Source organism: Oryzias latipes, chromosome 15 (genome assembly GCF_053564925.1).
Source record: "Oryzias latipes strain Hd-rR chromosome 15, Olatipes_Hd-rR_3.1".
Lineage (NCBI taxonomy): Eukaryota > Metazoa > Chordata > Actinopteri > Beloniformes > Adrianichthyidae > Oryzias > Oryzias latipes.
The window spans coordinates 26,621,856-26,641,315 of NC_136251.1; the positions used below are offsets into that span (position 1 = coordinate 26,621,856).

The following is a 19,460-nucleotide window of genomic DNA, read 5'->3' on the forward strand; positions in this document are numbered from 1 at the left end:
GTTTGTTAAGTAGTTTAAGTGTTTTGTTTTGTTTTATGCTCTTGATTTTGTTTGTATTATTAAACTACAAAAAAAAACTAAAAGACTAAGATTTTATTAAAAGCATTCAGTGTGTCCTTAACAGTCTAGACAACTTTTTACAAGATCATTTTCATGCCCTTTCTTTCAAAATGTTTTCAAATATAATGCAGATTTTTACACAGAAGATAAGGGAGTAGACAAAGCAGCATTCATTATCTTGTCAGAGCTGACAGATAAACAGACGCACTTCAGGACAGCTACGATTTTTGGAGCCGCAGGGAAAAATAAATGTTGTGTGGAAAACACAGCTTTGGTGTCAGAATCAGAGTTTTCTGCATGTCCATGTTTTAGACAGTGATGCCAAAACCCTTTGTTTGCCTGTTTATACAATTTGACTTGGTCTAATGAAATCATAACATGAATGAAAAAGATGATAAAAATGATAAAATGATGTATTTTCCGGTACTCGTGTGCAATTATGTCTGCATGGTCCCATTAAACATAGGCAACTGCACTTATAATATGTTTGCAGTTATCATGTTTGAAATATATTTTTTATTACTTGAACTAAAGCAATAAACACTAGACATCAAATTAACAGAAGCAAAAAAAAAAAACAATTCTCTCTAAACGCGAGATAACATTTTTGTTTTGGTTTAAAGGGGAAAAGTAGAGCTTTTTACTGGGAGCTAATCATAAAAGCAACAAATTGGTTAAAGTTGGTTAAAGTTGACATTTGAGAGAGGTGTTAACTTGAGCATACAGAGATAATCCGCAGACTGTTTGCTCATAGAGATTAATTTACCATGGGCTCCTGCGCTCATGCTCTGTGCCCTTCACAGAGATAAACCTGGACTTTTCCAGGCCAGGACCCTGAAGCTCAGTTAAACCAATCACCTCTAGGTTCAGGTATATTTATATACTGCATAGAACTGAACGCAAACTGATTTAAAGCCTTTTTCACTGCAATTTTGTTTCTGTTTTATATCATAAAAGGGTGCTGGGGCTGAAACGCCAACCGTGATCCTATATTTTCTCATCTAATCTAGCCATGAACTCACGTCGGTTTTGCTTAGACATTCCAAACCAATATCACCTGGCTCATACAAACTGAAAAATGTTCCTTGAAAATAAATCACAAGGTTTATGTTTATAAAAACCCACTCTGACAAAAAAAAGTGTTTTAACTTGTTCTTGTGGCTTTTCTTTGATGATGGAGGACATATATTAAGAAAATAAGCTTAAAGCTGCATTTTAAAATATTTCTTTTTTCAAATTGATGTGAATCAGAAGCAGACAAAAAACTCAGTTTGAAAAAGAACTAATTTGTGAGAATAAATACAGTGAAGCACTTTCAGTGATTTTTTTTTTTTTCACAGCTTAAGTGTGAGGGTTCTGTTGCTGCATTTTTATTTTATTTTATGCTGTTTTGATCATGTTCTGAGTTGCCCTGTCTGTCACACCAGATTCATGTTCATCCACAGCTGGTCTTTATTTAGTTAATTGCCCTCAGTGTAAATATGTTTTTCAGTGCCTCAGTGTCAGGTCATCTGCTTTTTTGTGCTCTGCTAACTTTTTGTTGATCCCATGGTTCTGTCATGTTTCGGTTTGTTTATGAATTCTTTTACTTTCTGTCAACAACTGCTCTCCTGCATTTTGGGTCCTCCACCACCAGTTCCTGACATAATGCCACTGAAATCAGTCATTTTTGCATTTTTTATTTAGATGTGAAGGCAGAAGAAAAATAGTCACACAAACGGAGGATGAGAATCGACAGCTAGGTAAGAGAGCAGAAGCTAGATGAGGACCACAAGGCATCACTCAATGATTGAGGCTCGTATCTTGTTTTAATATGAATTCTGTTTCAAATGTTCAAAGATTGGGATAAAGCCCTCGCTCCCCGCTCAAACTCTTCCGCTTTTGTCTGGTTCTGGAAAAAAGTTGATTAGCCAAAATAAAATTTAGAGCATCTATCTGCCGGAGTTGAGAAAACATCTAGTACGAGGCATTAGGTTGACACTATATTCTAGAAAACAGCACACGTGTTTTGATTTAGGCTAGTTGTAATTAAAAGGCCATTACTTTAAAAAAAGATCAAAGGATGATCAGAGTGGGTCTTTAAATGGCGACTTATCGCTGTCACATGTAAACTGGTGATTGCTAGGCCTTGTTTGGTTTTCCCACCTTCACCCCCTCATGTGCATAGTTGCACATGAGGGAATACTGCATGTATGTCTCCAAGGAAGAGATACACAAGTAAATCTAAAAGCTCAAGAACAAGATCAAATTTTATTTTGCTTCAGCCACTTTAAGTGTTTTCTGGAGGATGGGTAAGGGAGAGGTCAGGGCTGAGATCAGCTTTTTAAACTAAAAGTATGCAGCTGACATTTTCTCAGCGTCTGCTCAGATGACAAATTCCTTCCAGCTTCATTGTTAGTAGACGGAAGCCCAACATTTTTATTCAGCATTTTTTTTTCTTTTGCATTGACATTTGTCTCTAACACAACCTCTTAGTATATTTTTAACCTTCATAACAATCTGTTAAGCTTTTTTTGACACAAGCTTTAAAAAAATCTGTGTTCCTATGTGTTAACTTTGTGTTCATATATTCTCTTTTCTTTTTATCTATTGATCAACTTTTTTTGTGCTAATTTCAAACAATTTAAATAATAACAGTAATTCTTAAAGCCCAAATATTACATGGGCTAAATGTATTCTGTTTTTTAGCAGCTCAATCTGCTTTCTGAACTACATATTTTATGCAAAGCAAACTATTGGTTGATGTGGTTTTTTTTTCGTTTTAATGAATTGTCTACTTTCTTACTGACCTGTATGTAAAGTAGACAACACATCATTTCCACTTTTCCATTTGGAAAAAGTCAAACCGCCCCTCCTTTTTTTATAGTTATTTATTTTTTTAAACTATTGTCTACGTCTACACATCACCTGAGATTGAATTTTTTAATCAGTCTAACAATGTGAAGTCATTTTCTCATGTTTTCAGGGTCTGTGGGAATTCAGGCAAGTAAAAGTTCTGCCAAATTATAAAGGTAAGACATTAACTTCTACAGACTACAGAGCTGAAGCACATTAAAATAAATCTCACTTTTACAGGTGACTGGAGCACATTGAAACCTTTATTCTCAGAGTAAACTGGAGAAAGAAGTGACTGTAGCACCGCATGGTCATTTGTTCAGCTACAGCTTCGATCTACATTTTCTGTGGCAGCCTGTAATTCCGAAGCAGCTGATGCTTTGTGCAGCATCTGTTGAGTTTAGCTGGGTTTCTGAGGCATAAAGTCACAGCAGCAGGGGTGGGTTGACTCCTGCAGCCGTAGATGCCCTCCTCAGGGGGACAACAAGATCGAATCTTTCATTTTTAGGAGAGAATCATGATTTCAGTTCAACTTTTCGCTGATACAGTTTTCATTTTTCACCAGAAAAGAAAAGGAAATTTTGAACACTAAAAGTAAATTTTTGGCTTATTCTGCACAACTAGAAATCGTGATTGTCCCCCTGTTATTTGTCTAGGACTGACTGTAACCACAATGACTGTGATGCTTTCTGGCTTAGGTTTGTTAAGCTAGAAGTAGAAATTAGTTTTTGATTGCAGCAATGATTAAAGAAGATTTTTTTTTCTCCTCCATATTTTCATAATTTTGCTGATTATGAATGCACAACTGTTTCCCAGTAATACCTTGACAGCATGAATCCAATAGGAAACAATTCGAAGAAAAAACAAACAGCAGGAAGTCTTTACCAGATTTAAGAAACATGTCAATCCAACAACTGTTGTTTGAGATTGTGTGTTTCCCTTACATATTCCTAAAGATCTTAGTGATGCATTGAACAAGACTGATTTCACTGAAGGGTCTGGAGTTTTTGTTGTTATTCATAGTGAAAAAGCCAGATAGGAAAATAACTAATAAACACAACATTTTTTTCTATTCCACCATTTTTACATCCAGCATTTCCGTTTGCAATTTCTAACAAGATCTTTTTATTAATCACCACTACGATGCATTTTTATTGAACATTGAACATTTTTATGAAGAACAAAATTTTAATGAACTGATTCCAAGTTTTTTTTTTTTTTTGCATCGTTTGGTTTTGCTGAAAGAACTTTCACAGGATTTTCTATTGAATGCATCCATTTGTGGAAGGAAAGGCTGTATAGTCACTGCTGAGCGTATCGAAACTATAAAATGTAATGTAACTATAAAATGTTACTATTAAGGTTGTACATTAACCTATTTCCCACTCAAAATCTTTTCTGGAAAAACACTAACTTAATTAAAACATTTCAGCTAAACAGTTAAAATAATTAATTGACTTCTTTAAAAAAAATGCTTTTGACAATACAGTTAATACTGTTTAATGTTTGATTCATTGACTGTATATGAGAAATGGAGCGAGTGAGGCTGACATCACACATTGAAAATCGCTTTCTTCCAGCTCAAACAAAATGAAGTACACTCAGTCTGCATTTATTGTGATATGGACGCCTACATGTTTGAGCCAGACGACATCAGTAAAATGATTGGTCTGACTCAATGTTACTGTGTCAACCACTCTCACCAATCGGAAGTGAGCTTGGTGGAAGCCACACCCCTACCACATGAAAGCAGGCTCGGGAGAATGTCAATCAAATGATTTGAACGTTCGACAAGAGACCACCTACTTTCATTGAGGCATTTGATTGGCCAGTTAGTAACTTAAATAACTTGAAACTATAGAAAAAAAACATTAAAATAAATAGATTACCTTGTAGTTGTTTATTTTTCTTTAGATGTCTATGGGATTTTAGCTTCTTGGAGCCCTTTGGCACTTCCGCCAATTGGGAGGATTCTCATTTAAATGGGTTGATTCAATAATTTGCATGAAACAAAGTTATGCACAGACTTTCAAGTTTTAAGGATTCCACTTTTTTCAAAAAGGTTTCTACTCATCCCAAGTGAAAACAGTCTTTAATGCCATTTTTTCTGAAAATGTAAACATGAACACAAAATCTTTAAGTTAAGTAATAAAGTGAAAATGTCATCAAAAAACCCTTAATTTACCTAACAAATCCTAACAGAATTCTTAAAAAAAAACACGTCAAACAATGAAACATGTCCAAAAAATGAAACCCTGAAAGTTTATTCTGAAGGATTCCAATATTTCTGGAACTGTAATTTATTTTGTTGGCATTCATGTGGTCTGTGCTGGTGCAGAGGCAGTATCATCCTCCTCCAGACCCAGAGTGTATTCAGAGCTCTGGCTCTGGAAGTAGCATAAGCTTAATAAAGTAGCTCCACACAACTCTTTTATTAGGCTTGCCACATTTGCAAGCTTGATTAATATTTACAGCTTAGCCTTAGCGAGAGTACACACCATGCACAATAATTACTGCAAAGTTCTTAAGGCTATTAGTTGCTGGAGTCTCACAAGTAGTTTCATACTGCACTTTAATTGCAGAATACATTATTTTTCCTTTATGACAAAGCATGCGCGATGTGGAGAGTGAGGAAAAGCTTCATGGCTATATATTATTCTTATGTAAGCAAACCAGGAACATTGTAAACTCTGTTAACAAGCTTGGTGGAGAAATGATCTAATAACTTGTGTGCAGAAATAAAAATGGTGTTTGGGGGATGGAAGCTGGTAAAGAAATAAACTTACTGGAACTAGAAATTTTTTAATTTCCTCCAAGGCGTGACTCATGCGGGAATAGGCCTCTCCTGGTGGAGCAAAGACTTCAATTAAAACGTGCAGATCGTTGCTCAGATGGGCGTATTTGGCATCCCCGCCTTTCCGTAATTCTTCTTCCTGTAAAAATGGGACAGGGAGTGAATGAATTTAAACATTTATTTTGCAACTATTTGAATCAAGTTGTAATCAATCTCCTAATTACTATTCCCACACCTGAGACAGAAGAAATGTAAATTTATATGGATGGTTTTTCACCCATAATCAAAAGTAATTTGCATTTCTTAATTGTAATTTTAAAATTGCATTCTAAATTGCAAAATGGTTTTTCATATTCTAAGTCTGAATCGCATATTGAATTGTCAATTGCAAAATGCCTTTTCAAATTGCAAACTGAATTGTCAATTGAGATTTGCAAAGCAACTTTTATATAATGGTTATTTTTTTAGGACGCACTAAACTAAAATGAGTCCAAAATAATTAGAAAATACTTTTTTTTTATTATTTTGCTGCTATTGACACTATCATTGGTGGATATATTACTGCCTCTTCAACAAATGCAGTGGTGTCATGAAAAGACCCAGGAAAGCAGCAGAAGGTGAAAGAAACGGCTAAATTAACGCTTGTAGAGATGTAAAATGAAGAAGCACACAAAACGGAAACTAAAACACCTTAACTACAAGTGCATATGCTAATGAGCAGGATGCTAAACTTTGCAGAAAAAGTTAGTGAGAAATCCTGACAGATAACAAATTAGGGGCAAAACCTTTGTGACCTTTGTGTGCACAGACTAAAGGATGCAAGAGATGTAAAACTCAAAGACACATCTGTCTAAAAAACAAAAAGAGTAAAACTCGACCACATGGTGTGATTAGCATTCTATTTTGTTGCTAAACAGCATCAGTATCCATCAATGTTTTGGTGCAAATACTACATTTTCAAACAAGACAAAAAAAGTGTTACAATTTTGAATGAATACATCACTCTACTTGAACTCTAGTTGTTAAACTCCTGATGTTGCACTTTTTATTTTTATTTATTTACTTTTTTTTTTGCAGTCAAAGCAGTTGATGGGAACTGAATGCACTGCTTATTTTAGAATATTGCAGTGGCTCCAGAGAGAGAGAGAGAGAGAGAGAGAGAGAAAATGTAAAAAAATCTGGTTAATATGCTTTTGTATATCTTAAATTTCATGTATTTCCTTTCATCAGTGCAAAAAAAAAAAAAAAAAAAAAGAAAGGTGATATGTTTAAAAAAATTACTTTACCTGTGCACACAACGGTGCATTTAAAGTTAAACCCAAAACATTACTAACAAACTTCAATTTTCTTAAAAGCGATCCAGTGGTTTCATAAAAAAAAATGCAGAAATGTTTTTACGACTCTAGTAATGCTTTGTTTGACATGTCACGTTTGACAGGTCACGTTTAGAAAATCCGCAGAAAGCAAAACAAGTGCAATCACCTTTGACTCCCCTTAATCTGCCGAATCATGCCTGAGGCTTCATTCAGACTTGAAGCGCATAAAGCTCCTAAAGCCCGGGGCCACAGCCAACTGTGTTTTAAAATAAACACTTTACTGTTACATCGATTTATCCTCAGTAATCCGAATTATGTCTGAGGTTTGCATCGAACCTTAGGTGCTATTCCCAAGGACAGCTTGATGGTAGCTGCTAAGAAAAGTTGGAGAGCCATTCATGCGCTTTCATAAAGCAGATCGGTCCTTGTCCTTGCATCACAAAACTGTTTCCCTCCTCTGGGAGAGGTTGCTGTTAATTAAATAGTAGCAGCACCTCAGCACTCTTTACTTGCTCGGTCAGGTAGTTATAGATTAGCTCAAAACTTGCACCTCCATGTTTTCCTTGTAGTTGCACTTTGCTGCAGACTTTTTGCACATGCAAAGCTTCTTTGTAGCTTAGAACAGCAAAAGGTTTGTCTGTTCAGTGAACTGAAGCATTTTAGTCACACGCAGCTTAAGAGAATTTAGGAAAATGCAAAAGAAAAATAAATTTCCCTTATCTTCTTTGGTTTAATTAGGTTTAAACAAACATTACTTTGTTCCTGTGGCAAACTGGTGTTAAACACAACATGAGTTTTTATTATCTTTTTGGGATGTGGTTGTAATTTTTCAGAGACAGGCAGAGCGGGGTGCTAACAGGGTTGTGATTGTAGCCCAATTTTAGAGTAATAAAAAGTGTTTTCTAACATCCCAGGGGTAAACAGGTGTTTGCCATCATAGCTGGCATTTAGAAGACTTTTCTAATTGTTGTTTTTTAACTACACGCTAGCCTTTAATGAATCTTCATCACTAACGAGTGACAGTAATTAAAGTAGGGAGTGGAGTTTTAAAACATCAGTGGATGATGTTAATTTATGACAGCCAACTAATTAATAGTAATGTTTCTGATCTGAGGATAAGTCTGAGGATAAGAGCAGAACACAACAGGATTTATTGCATCCTCCTCCTATCTGTAGGTCAGGGCTGACATTGTTTTCAAATCACAAACACTTGCAAACATTTGCCCTGACACATCTGTGTCACTGAAGTGCTATTAAAAATGTACAACTGTGTGCCTCAGCATCTTAACCTGATTACTTCTGCACCAAGTGGGCCAAACAAAAGGCTGTTGGGCTGTTTTCCATATGAATTTTCCAAAGCTGAAATCTGAGCATCCTGCTAGATGGACGTAGCCTCTCGAGGATTTGAACCTGGCTCCAGAAACCTGAGTTGATGATGTGTTTTTGCTTGTAATTGAACTCTGGATGTGTCTTTTCGGTGCTGCTGCATTGCCAGCTGGCTCGAACAGCAGTAAACCTCTCACTCGTGACCTCTGGGTGTCAGTCTCATCACAAAACCTTCAGGCTAGTTCGGATGCTGCTCCAGATCAATAAAACAAACTGAAAACTCTAAGCCAAAACAGTATGTTGCTACTGCTGATAAAAACTGAGTGTCAATGTGTTAGCCTGAACACAAATTGATATGCAGGAGATGAATAAAGTCATAAAAACTGTGCTCTTATTTTAAAATGATCTGTTGAACAGAATTGAGTTATGTTTAAGTGCAGAAAAAAAAACAATAGGCTTTTTACTTTGAGTTGTCAAGAAATATACAATATATATAATAATATTAAACTGCATGATATTGTCTTTTTGCATAAATTGTTTTTTGTGGTAAGAAAATTATGAAGTATAAATGCAGTGATACACTGACAGGTTCACTCCTGACCACAAACAAAAGTAAATATATTGGTCACATTACATTTTTTTGCCCTTTGAAATTTTTGTAAACTTGATTTCAGTACTAATTTAATACTTGGTTTGCAATTGTATTACTTTCAATAAAAAGTAATAAATCAAAGGGGAACATTTTTAAGGATCATTGACTTTAGTTGAGGTTTCTTGTTTATTTTTTGTTTTATTTTGGTTGTGAAAAATTGTGTTTTGGGTTTTGCTTAAATAAAAATACTTAAATTATACTAGAAAATTTCATATGTTGTTTTATTAGAAGAGAATGGTTTGCTTTACAGCTAGAAAAGGTAATACATCCTCTTGTATTTTAGTTAAACTAAGCTGCACGCATTTCTACAGCACTCTGAAACTGCAGCAGTAAAGTTTGCATCATTAAGTCAAAGTGAAGTCAGTGTCAGTGTCATCCTGTTGTTTTGTTGCTAAAATAATATTTGGCAGTTAATGAATTTTTTTTATAAATTAATTCAATTTCTTGTATGAAATTTATCAAGCAATTATGAGTAGAGAATAACTGATTTGTATAGGGGAAAAAAGTAGCCAAACTTTAAGTACTGATGATACTTAACCCTACGATTCCATGTTTCTGTTGACTTTTGCTGACTTGAGGAAAAGCACAAATGATATATACATAAATAAATAATCTAAGTATTTGTGATTAGGTTGAAATATGATATGTTAAATGTACAAATGTAAGCGTGTGATTTTGGCCTTAAAGTAATTCAACTTTAAAAAAAACTTTGAAATTTCTTGAGCTTTTTTTTATTTTCATTATTTCAATTTAAACTTTTTTTATTTCTCAGGGACACAGCAGATTAAAAGCTTTCCATGCAATGAGCCTGAATTAGCTAAGTGGTTGTTTTTCATCTCCGGACAGATTTAAAAATTGTCTACCTAAAAAGCTAAAATACACCAATTAAAGACATATTTTAAAATCACAAAAAAAGTTATTTTAAAAATTAACACTCTTTTATGTTCACAAGTTGCAGGTTTTGTCCTAAATGCTTTCCAGTAAAATTGATGACCCATTTCTGAAGGTGCTGTATGGATAGAAAATAGTCAGATTTGTGATTGTCTGATCCTCGATTTGTAACTCCTACAATACATCTTGTACATCACGGTATACTTGAAAAAGTGGGAAAAATGTCAAGTTTCTACTAGATATTATTCACAATCTGAGTTCAAAGTGGCTAATTAGGAAAACTCTGATGACCTAGCATTTTAGCAGCATTTAAATGCATCATCTATGGACAAATCCGGAGGTGTGAAAAGAGTCTCACAGCCTGTCCTGCACCTGTAACTCCAATTGGTGTGTAAATATGGTTTTGTGTGCGTGTATCAGGCATTCAGTGCTTACTATTTAAAGATTTCTATGCATAGGAGCTGTGGTTAGTTTTAAGCGGAAATTTCAAGTTGTTTTCTATTTGTGTGCTTTTGATATTTGTTTGTATGTGAATACACAGTTACACACAAAATGTTTTGTATGAATTGAAAAACAAGTATTATGCACACACAAATCTAGTGAGACTATTTTTTCTACATAGCACAGCTGCATGAACAGTGTTAACTTCCATCTTATACACTTGCCTTATACAACGCTTACTCTGCATTGCTTGTGGTCAGGGTCAGAAAGTATCTTCCTTAAAATTATGTTTGAATTGTTTGGAAGCCGAACAACTGGAATATCAATGGCAGTGTAAAGAAAACAGGCAGAAGCATACAGTGCTAATCCACAATGAATGAGGTTTTCCTGCATACAAATCAAAGGGGAACATTTTTAAGGATCATTGACTTTAGTTGAGGTTTCTTGTTTATTTTTTGTTTTATTTTGGTTGTGAAAAATTGTGTTTTGGGTTTTGCTCCTCCCTCATATCACATTCACACCACGAGTTTTCATTCATCACATCTAGTTTTAGCTTGCTAATTACTGTCAGTGTTTTTAAAAAGCTCTTAGGATTTGGGATTTAATTAGGGATCCTCTTTTTTAAACCTGCCATTATTTTTGATTTAGTCAAGTTCCAATCCAGTTTGGTGTTTTAAATGATATTTTAGTTATTTAGTGATTTAACATTGTCCTCTTTTGTTTTATTTTGCCAACCACAGTTATGAAGGATGGCAAAGTTGGACAAAAATGATAAGCAGTAAGACAAGAAAAACGCCACAATTTTTGCTTTGCAGTTTAAATGACAGAAAATACATGAAAAAGATAACTTCAAATGTATCTGATAACCATACTTCCTTAGTCAACACTCACTTTAACCCCTCATTTCATTGTTGATTTTTTTCTCTAAAATAATCAATTACATCATTTTTAAAGCTGCAATAAATTCCCTCTATTATGTTATCATCTGCCTCTGCTTGACATATTGAAACATAGCTAAAGTTTCACTGAAGAGCTGGTAACTCTGCACTTCTTTTTCATGTCAAGATGTCCAAATCAGAGATTACAGTAATAATAGCAACGCAAATCAATATCGCTTCTCCAACAACTGTTATAGTCTTTGACTCAGAAAAGCTGTCTGTGCTCACTTTTTAGCTTCAGGGGATCCCAAGTCAGAGAGATAAATGACTCAGGCAGAGAGATCAATTACTTTGCATTCATAATTGACTATTACAGAAGATGCTATTAAACAAGACGAAAAAAAAACACACTACAGTTTTGCCTACATGTATTTGTCAAGTGGAAGCTATTAATTCTTGTGAACATTGCTGATCTCAGTCACTCCTCAGTGGTTTCGTGGAAATATTCCTCCGTGCTTTGGCGGAATCCTTTTATTTCTATGAAGACTTCTCTTGGAGGAACACATGAGAGTGCGAAGAAAAACATTTTTACAACACAAATCAATATATCTCACCTTTTCTTTATCCCTCATAGACCCTTTGCCAAGGATGGACATCTTCACTCCCGTCTCCTCTTGTAATCTTTTCATAGAATTTCCCCGTGGTCCCAGCAGCTTCCCCACAAAGTTAAACTATGACATAAAAGGGATTTGGGGAAGTTATTTGTACTGCCAGCGTTAAGGTAGAACACCAATCATATTTTGAAAAACAAATACTTCCAAATTTGTTAGCAGCATGCAGGAATTCAGACGTTCTGGGAAAAAGGTTAAACATAAAAGACACCTTCCATCTAATAGTCAGTTATTGAAAGAATAATCTCATGTTCCACTTGCTGCTCATCATGAGGTAAACCTGTAATGCAACCAGTAATAAATCAATATCATTGCACTTGTGTTTAGCACATTAAAGGTGAATGTTCTCATCTGCGTTTCAGAATGACACATGTGTCTCTTTCTAGCTCGGGCTGCACCCTTGACACCTGTGCATTCTATTGACATTTGGGATCATCTGATTGGATTCAAAAAGGGGGGAGGAAAAAGAAAGAGAGCATGGACCCATACTAATAACGCTGCTGAAACATCGCTGAGACGGTTCCAGAGGTCAGTGCTGAGATAAAGTCAGAAATAATGAGTTTCTTCCCAGTGGGAAATTAAGTAATACTATCCAGATGACAAACCATCAGATTCACGCCTCAGGGTTCTGACTATCATTTCTCTCTCACCGTGCACCAGCTAGTGTTCATATTGAGAAAAGTATCGCAGTGGGTTGATACTGGCAGCATACCCCCAAGATTAACAGTGATTAATCCAAACAGTAAAACACATAGCTATAGTCAAATGTGTCATTTTAAAGAAAATATGGAAGCACACAAAGAAAGTCTATAAATGTATTCTAGCTTACCAAAGCATGTTCAATAATTAGGGTCAGATCCTTCTATTGTGATTTTTTTTTTTTTTTTTTTTTGCATGGTCCACCTTCAGAGCTGAACAGGTGGTCATCTGCCCACTACAGCACACTCAGCCCAGCCCTTAAATCACATTAACCTTTCCAGAAAGCTCCCACTCCCACTGAGCCTGAGCAGCTAATAACTAACTGCCAGCTGCGCCTGCCTGCTGCAATTCAACGCCTCAAAGTGCACGCTCATCTTATTTCATTAACATCACAAAAGAAATCTGAAACCAGGCCTAAACATTTGATGAAACAAACAAACAAAAAAAAAAAACGGACAAAAAATACCAAGCAAGGGCAAGGTCATCACTGTCCTTGACCGTCCTCTAACTGATGAAGGCACCTTTATATAGATGCCTTCTCACTAGAGCAGCTATGACAGGACTCTTGGAGCTGGCAGGGAGCTGGAGAGCAGATGGCTGCTGCAGCAGCTCAGGATTGGGAGCATCAGGAAGGCGCTCGCTGGGTGATAGAAGAAGAGTGGCCTGTTTTCATTAAGCTAATGAATGTCTGGAGCCTCTCTGCTACTCCACGGTGAGCAATTTGAGCTTCAGACAGGGGTAAAGTTTTGTGTTAAATGAGGTTTGAAATGGTGCTGGGTACCCCCTACAGTCTCCACAGGGATAACTGTACAGACTTTAAATGGAAGGGTGATGCGAATGTTGCAACTGTTCACAAAGCCATTTGAAAAAAAACAAGTTTTATTACAAAAAACAGGGTGCTGATTTATTTAATTTACTTTGACTATTTTTTTTCAGGAGGAAACAACTTTAACTTTAAAAAAAAAAGTTATGTTCTGATGGTAAATGAGAGGTGGAAGTTGATTTAAATTGAATTAATTTAAATTTGACGCTAAAGGAACTAAGCTCTCGCCCCAAAACATGGTTGAGGTGAGAAACGTAATCAGTATGAAAACAGAACAACAAATAAAATGTAATAAAAGCAGAAAATGCCAACAAAGAGTTTTTCTTTGAAATGTCACATCAACAATTCCATTTGCAGCATTTTTCATTAAGGTGCAAATTTGCTGACAAAACTGATGAATGAGCCGCTCAGTCTTTTTCCTGTTTTGTAAATGTGCTTGTATATGTTTTATATTAAAAAAAGAGCCTCAACAGATTCAACATTTAGGTTTTGTTTACAAGTTTATGTAAAAAGGCTTGCTGAAGCGCATCTGGAAGAAAATTGAAGTCTTTGGGGGAACGTACCACAAAAGTTACCTGGACCAACGTAACTGTTATTACTTATTTAGCTGCCTATCAAAAAAATAATGGCTTGGGAAAAATTGAAAACGTTTTGTGGAGAATATCATTATTTTTATTGATTTATGACATTAAATTAGGAGCCTAATGTTTTTCTTGCTCAAATTTATTAAAAATAAAAAAGTAACACAAACCTGTCTCTCTGTGAGCTAAAGTCATCAGACAATTGAAGTTTTATATTTTTCACTTTAAAATCCTTCTTCAATCATGTTTTGATTTATTTTCAAAGCATTCCCTGTGGTATTTTAATAATGATTATGCTGTTTTTAGCCTAAAATTCTAGGACATAGTTTCTGTAGAGCAGCAGGAGCTCATTAGAAATGTATCTCTTAGTTGTGGGCGGACTGTGGAAGTAAGCCTCTGCTGATATCTAATAATCCCATTGTTTACAGTCTCTCCTGCTAGTTTACAGCCCCTCACAACCCCAACCCAACATTAGCGGTGCAACAAAAATGGCGAGCTATCCAGCCGTACAGTTTTGAGTCGAATTCCAGCTCAGATGAGGAAAACCAAAACCCACATGAATCTATTCATCTGCAAGTGGATCCATGGAAAATGGAGCGAAGTAGGGAGCTTATGGCCGTCTGGCTGTAGAACCTGCTGTACGTCACTGCTACAGACTTTTTCACACTGCATTTTTTCTGCTCCTGATTGAAAAAGATCTGAATAAAAAAATATGCAAAAATGCAATTTTAAGCTTGAGTTTCTTCATATATGTCCTCAAGAACATGTTAGAAAATGTTTTTTTTTTACTTAGAGTGGGTTTCCAAAACAAATTAAACTGCATCTTTCTATGGAAATGTCTCATTTGCTGCCTTGTTGATTGTTGAATATCAAACACATGAAACTTTCAGCTTAGACTTTTGGAGCTAAGATTTGCATGAAACTATAGAAATTATGTTTAGACCAAAACTGACTCTTACACCTCTGATATAAGAGGTTATGTGGCAGATGCAATAACATTTTTCTAGGGGTAAAACAATTCAATTTAACCAATATTTAATGATTGAGCACTTTTAATTTTTAAAACTGAAAATTAGAAATATAATTTACCATTTTACAGAAAAACAATCCATTCCCATAAGACCTATAAATAAATAAAATGGTATGATTAGGCAGTCAGGCGTAGTTGCAGTGTGTGACAGTGAGCTAACAGCTTCACCTTTCTGTGATTTCTCATGGAATACATTTATAAAGATACGTGAATAAAATGCATTTCCAGATGCTGCATTTAATTTTAAAACTATGTTGAATAAAGGCTGCACATAGGTTTTTACATTTACATGCATCTATATTTTTCAGTGCCAGAAATATCACCTGTTTCACCCCCAAATTCCTGTTTCCCACACACCACAACTCTTCACCTTTGCTAAGTAATCACTGACTAACACTGCTGACTACATGGATTCTGAGGAACTTTTGTTAAAAGTTGCATTTGTCTGAAGATTTTGGGAGGAGAGTGAGTAGTTTAAAAGAATAGTTATACTTAAAATGTTTGAATTAATCACAAAGAATCAATATTTTATATAATATTCCATCAGTGGAATTTTCCTTCTTTACCTTTCCATCAATTGTAAATGTATCTGTCTCATTAAGTTAGTCAATCCTGTGAATGCAGCTTTTGAAAATTAAAATGTGAGAAAAATAAACAGGCATTAATTCAAAACTTTCCCTAAACATGCCATTAAGACCAAAAATATAAATTTTTTGTTATTTTATTTTGTGGCTTTTTTGTCAATAGACTTGTGTTAATGTAGCCTGTCCATGCTGACATTGGAGAAAAGGCGAGGTGGACTCTAAATGGGTCATCAGTCCATCACAGGGCTACAATGAAAACAACCATAGACATTTTATAAAAACACAACTTCCAGCCACCAGTCAACCAAACACACATGTGGTTGGCTAGACACGGTTGCAATTACATCCCATGAGCAACATTTGACATGCAAACAGGTAATCAAAATAATTTCTTTTTGCAAAATGTTTGCTGGATTAGATATTCTACAAGGGAGCATTTTTTGATGTTTCATATTAATAACAGTAATTTGATCCAATATTCTTTGTTTTAAACACATTGAAAAGCGGCAGAATCATCCTCCATAAACTATTTTATTTTTTAAAGATATGTATTCTAATCATTCTAATCAATTATTGCAAATCAAAGCTCCTTTCCTCAGCTAGACATTTATAGCTCTAGCAGCTCCAAAAAGAAATCAAGAGCATTTTTGCCTTAACTTGTATTGGACTGCTTTAAGAGACACACAATGCAGCAAAACCCTGCAAACATTATGCCCATTCTCTTTTGAGCAGGGACACAATGTGCTATGACTAGAAACCCTTTTAACACAAAGAGACATTTTATCCTTATCATATCTCACGAGCAGCATTGTGCTGTACAAATGCATCACACAAGCACTAACTCAGTATGATCCAGACGCAAAAAAAATGAGATATCATCATCCAAGTGGTTAGTTTCAATTCATCCTCTCATCCCACACTTCTATTTTTTCAACCAAATTCAGTACTTATCTAAGCAGAACACCTGTCCACCGGTTAGGCCTTTCTTTGGGATGCTGATGCATTCAGCAGCCAAACACAGAATTTCTGGACGATGGAGATGCAGCTGCATTATTTAAAGGTCACAATAATTCACGGCTGATAAGCTTAAAAATGTGTCTTTGGTGCAGGGAAAACACAATCTATGTACTTTCCAATTTTAAATTAAATCCACTGAAAAGCAGTTTACAAAAAAATTAAAGTAGCTTGGTTTGTTGCAGGAAAGCTTTTAAAAATACCACACATCAGATTTTTGTTTGCCACACCCAGTTTGTTATATTTGCAAGGCAGTAAAGTTGTAAATATTTTATTTTCATTTCCACTTTTTTTTGGCACTAAAATGTATTCACTGCCAAAACAATCCAATGACTGACGAATTTTGAAAATATGAGGATAAACTAAAAGAAAACACTTTCCATATGTAATATAACACCATGGCACATTCCAGCTGTTCTAAAGAATTGTTAAAAATGTGTAAAAAGTTTTGGAATAATTTTTACCAAATCCAAAATGTCTTTAATTTTCTTGTTAATGACAGGAGAATAGAATAGAATAGAATAGAATATACGCTTTATTAATCCCGAAAGAAATTCAAAAGGAGGAAAGGAATGGTGATTTGTTTACCTCTTGTTTTATTTATTTGTAAGCTTTAAACAAAAGCAGAGTCACTCTGTAACTTTAATACCATTCCAAATCAATCACAGGAGATAATTGAATCGGTTAGTTCAAAAGGGGCCCAAGTCCACAATTTTTCAAAATAGAGATATTATATGTTCTATGGTTTTCAAGGGAAAAGCTATCTGAATATGTGCAAAAAAGTCCCAAGTCTGTTGTAATGTATTGACTATGCTTGACATTTAAAATGCATTAAGTGCAAAATTCCTGGACTTGGGCCTCTCTTGCATGGGTTTTGCTTTATCCCATAGATGACAGCACTAGTTATCCAATATGTTAGCGCCCCTGTTTAATTCAAGAAGGGCCCAAGTCCAGAGTCTTTAGTTTGCTAGTCCTCGGAAATTATAAAAGTGAGGTGCTTCATGTTATAGCATTTGTAAGCTATGAACTGGTGCTAAATCTGGGTAAAGTATCAATCATTTGGTGTAGCCTCCCTTTAAGCTATGAAATTAAAATCATTTCCTGGAAAAACAAACCTCTCGGTCTTGGGCCCCTTTTGAACTAACCGATTCAGTTTACACAGTTTTATTTTAAAAACAGCAGCTTCAAATGTTTGGAAAAAGTCAAAAGGTGCTTCTCGCTGTGGCTCTTTTTGCTAATGGTCATGGTAGTTGTTAGGTTTGAATGACATAGTCAACCCATCTCCTGACAAAACGCAGTAGGGTGCATCTAAAAGCAGAAATGAGTACAGAACAACAATGGTTGGCGGGAGATCACAAAGCTGTGGGGTGTTGTTGCTGGGATGTTGGTTGCCAGATACATTGTGGCAGTGTGGTGCACTGGAGATCTTGTCGGGTCGGCAATCAGAGCTGCATTTGGCAGAATGCCATGTGGGACATTAGGCAGGCAGAGCATGAAGAGTTTTCTATTAGTGCTGTTTCATCTGTTTGAAAACATGAAACACTGAACAAACTACCCAGGAGTGTATCAAAGAACCAGCCTACACATCTTTAGATACAAATAAAAGAGACTAATATGAAAAAATGATGCATTTTAATGATAACAAAACAATTTGCTGTCTTAAAGACCCACTCCAATGAAAATTGTGTTTTTAACATATTTTTGTGGGATTTTTCTGATGATGGAGACCATATAATAAGCGGAAAATTGCATTGAATATTTCTTTATTCAAATCGTTGTGAATGCCGTTTAAAGAGCGTATTTGTGACATTGAAATTACCGGTACGCAGAGCGAGTCACAAGGTAATGGGAATGGGGGGCGGGATAGCTCTATGTCAACAGTCCCACTCTCAACTCAGAGAGTTCCTAATAAACTCTTGCTGCTCTGCAGAAACTATGTCCTGGAAGACGACACAGTTTTTGTTGTTGTCAAATCATAATTAAAAGACCACCTTGAATGCTTTTGAAGAGCACAAAAGATGGTTGGAGTGGCTCTTTAATGATCTTAACTACTTTCACTGACACAGATTACCTAATGTTTATGTGTTAAATCCATAGATTTGGAACCTGCACTTAGTCTTGTAGATCCAAATATTATTATTCATGTCTTGTATTTCTTTATAACAATAAATGAGTAGAGGTCTATAGAGTGAAAACCTGTCAATGTGCTGCACAGACTGATGGCTTTATAACTGCTTATTTCAAATGAACCTTTCATGAGCGAGATTTTTGAATCTCAAATCAGGGGATGACTTTTTTTAGGTATCCATTCAATTATTATGCGATTAATTACTATTCAGCGAGACGGCAGCTGTTAGTTGAAGTGCGCTCCGTTGGGTGGCTGAGAAAAAAAAAAAGATTTGTGACTTATAGCACTTTGTTGTGCCACCACTGACAGAAATTCACAGTGAATATAACTGAGTAGAAGACACAAAGCAAAATATGCAGAAATTCCACTTCTAAGAAAAATGGGAACTAATTAGTCAGTGATTCTCCTGCTATGGCTGGATGCTGTCACAGTACAAAGCCACAATAGAAAGATATGTGAGAAGGAATTTCTGCTTGCACCTGGGTTTAGCAGGAAAACCATGGTCTGAATGTGTGAGTGAATGTGTGTGTGACTGGGTGAATGGGACTGTGACTGTAAAGCGCTTTGTCCTTGTAGGAAGAAAGGCGCTATATAAGTATACGCCATTTTAGCAGGAAGAAAACTGCATTTTCTTGAATATGGTCTGTTCCAGTCCTTTTTTCCCCCCCAGTAATGTCCTATTTATTTTTATCATTGTTTTTTGAAGATTGTGTGCTTCAAAGTACTTCCTCATGAGG

General features: G+C 35.5%; 1 protein-coding gene and 1 long non-coding RNA gene across 7 annotated transcripts in view; one reads left to right on the forward strand and one right to left on the reverse strand.

Annotated features, from left to right (window-relative positions):
* khdrbs2 (KH domain containing, RNA binding, signal transduction associated 2) overlaps positions 1 to 19,460 on the reverse strand; it is a 72,606-nt gene that overhangs the window by 36,551 nt on the left and 16,595 nt on the right. For all 6 annotated transcript variants that reach the window (XR_013647925.1, XR_013647924.1, XR_013647923.1 and 3 more), the window contains exons 3-4: positions 11,808 to 11,924; positions 5,682 to 5,828 (exon numbers count right to left, since the gene is read on the reverse strand). Coding sequence is in view for 1 of the 6 variants with exons in the window: in XM_078932370.1 (XP_078788496.1) it covers positions 5,682 to 5,828; positions 11,808 to 11,924 (264 nt within the window). In the remaining 5 variants the exon portion in view is untranslated. The remainder of the gene's footprint in view (positions 1 to 5,681; positions 5,829 to 11,807; positions 11,925 to 19,460) is intronic.
* On the forward strand, positions 1,666 to 3,273 carry LOC144984202 (uncharacterized). The gene is made up of 3 exons (XR_013647928.1): positions 1,666 to 1,802; positions 3,026 to 3,071; positions 3,136 to 3,273. It is a non-coding gene; the product is annotated as an uncharacterized LOC144984202 (long non-coding RNA).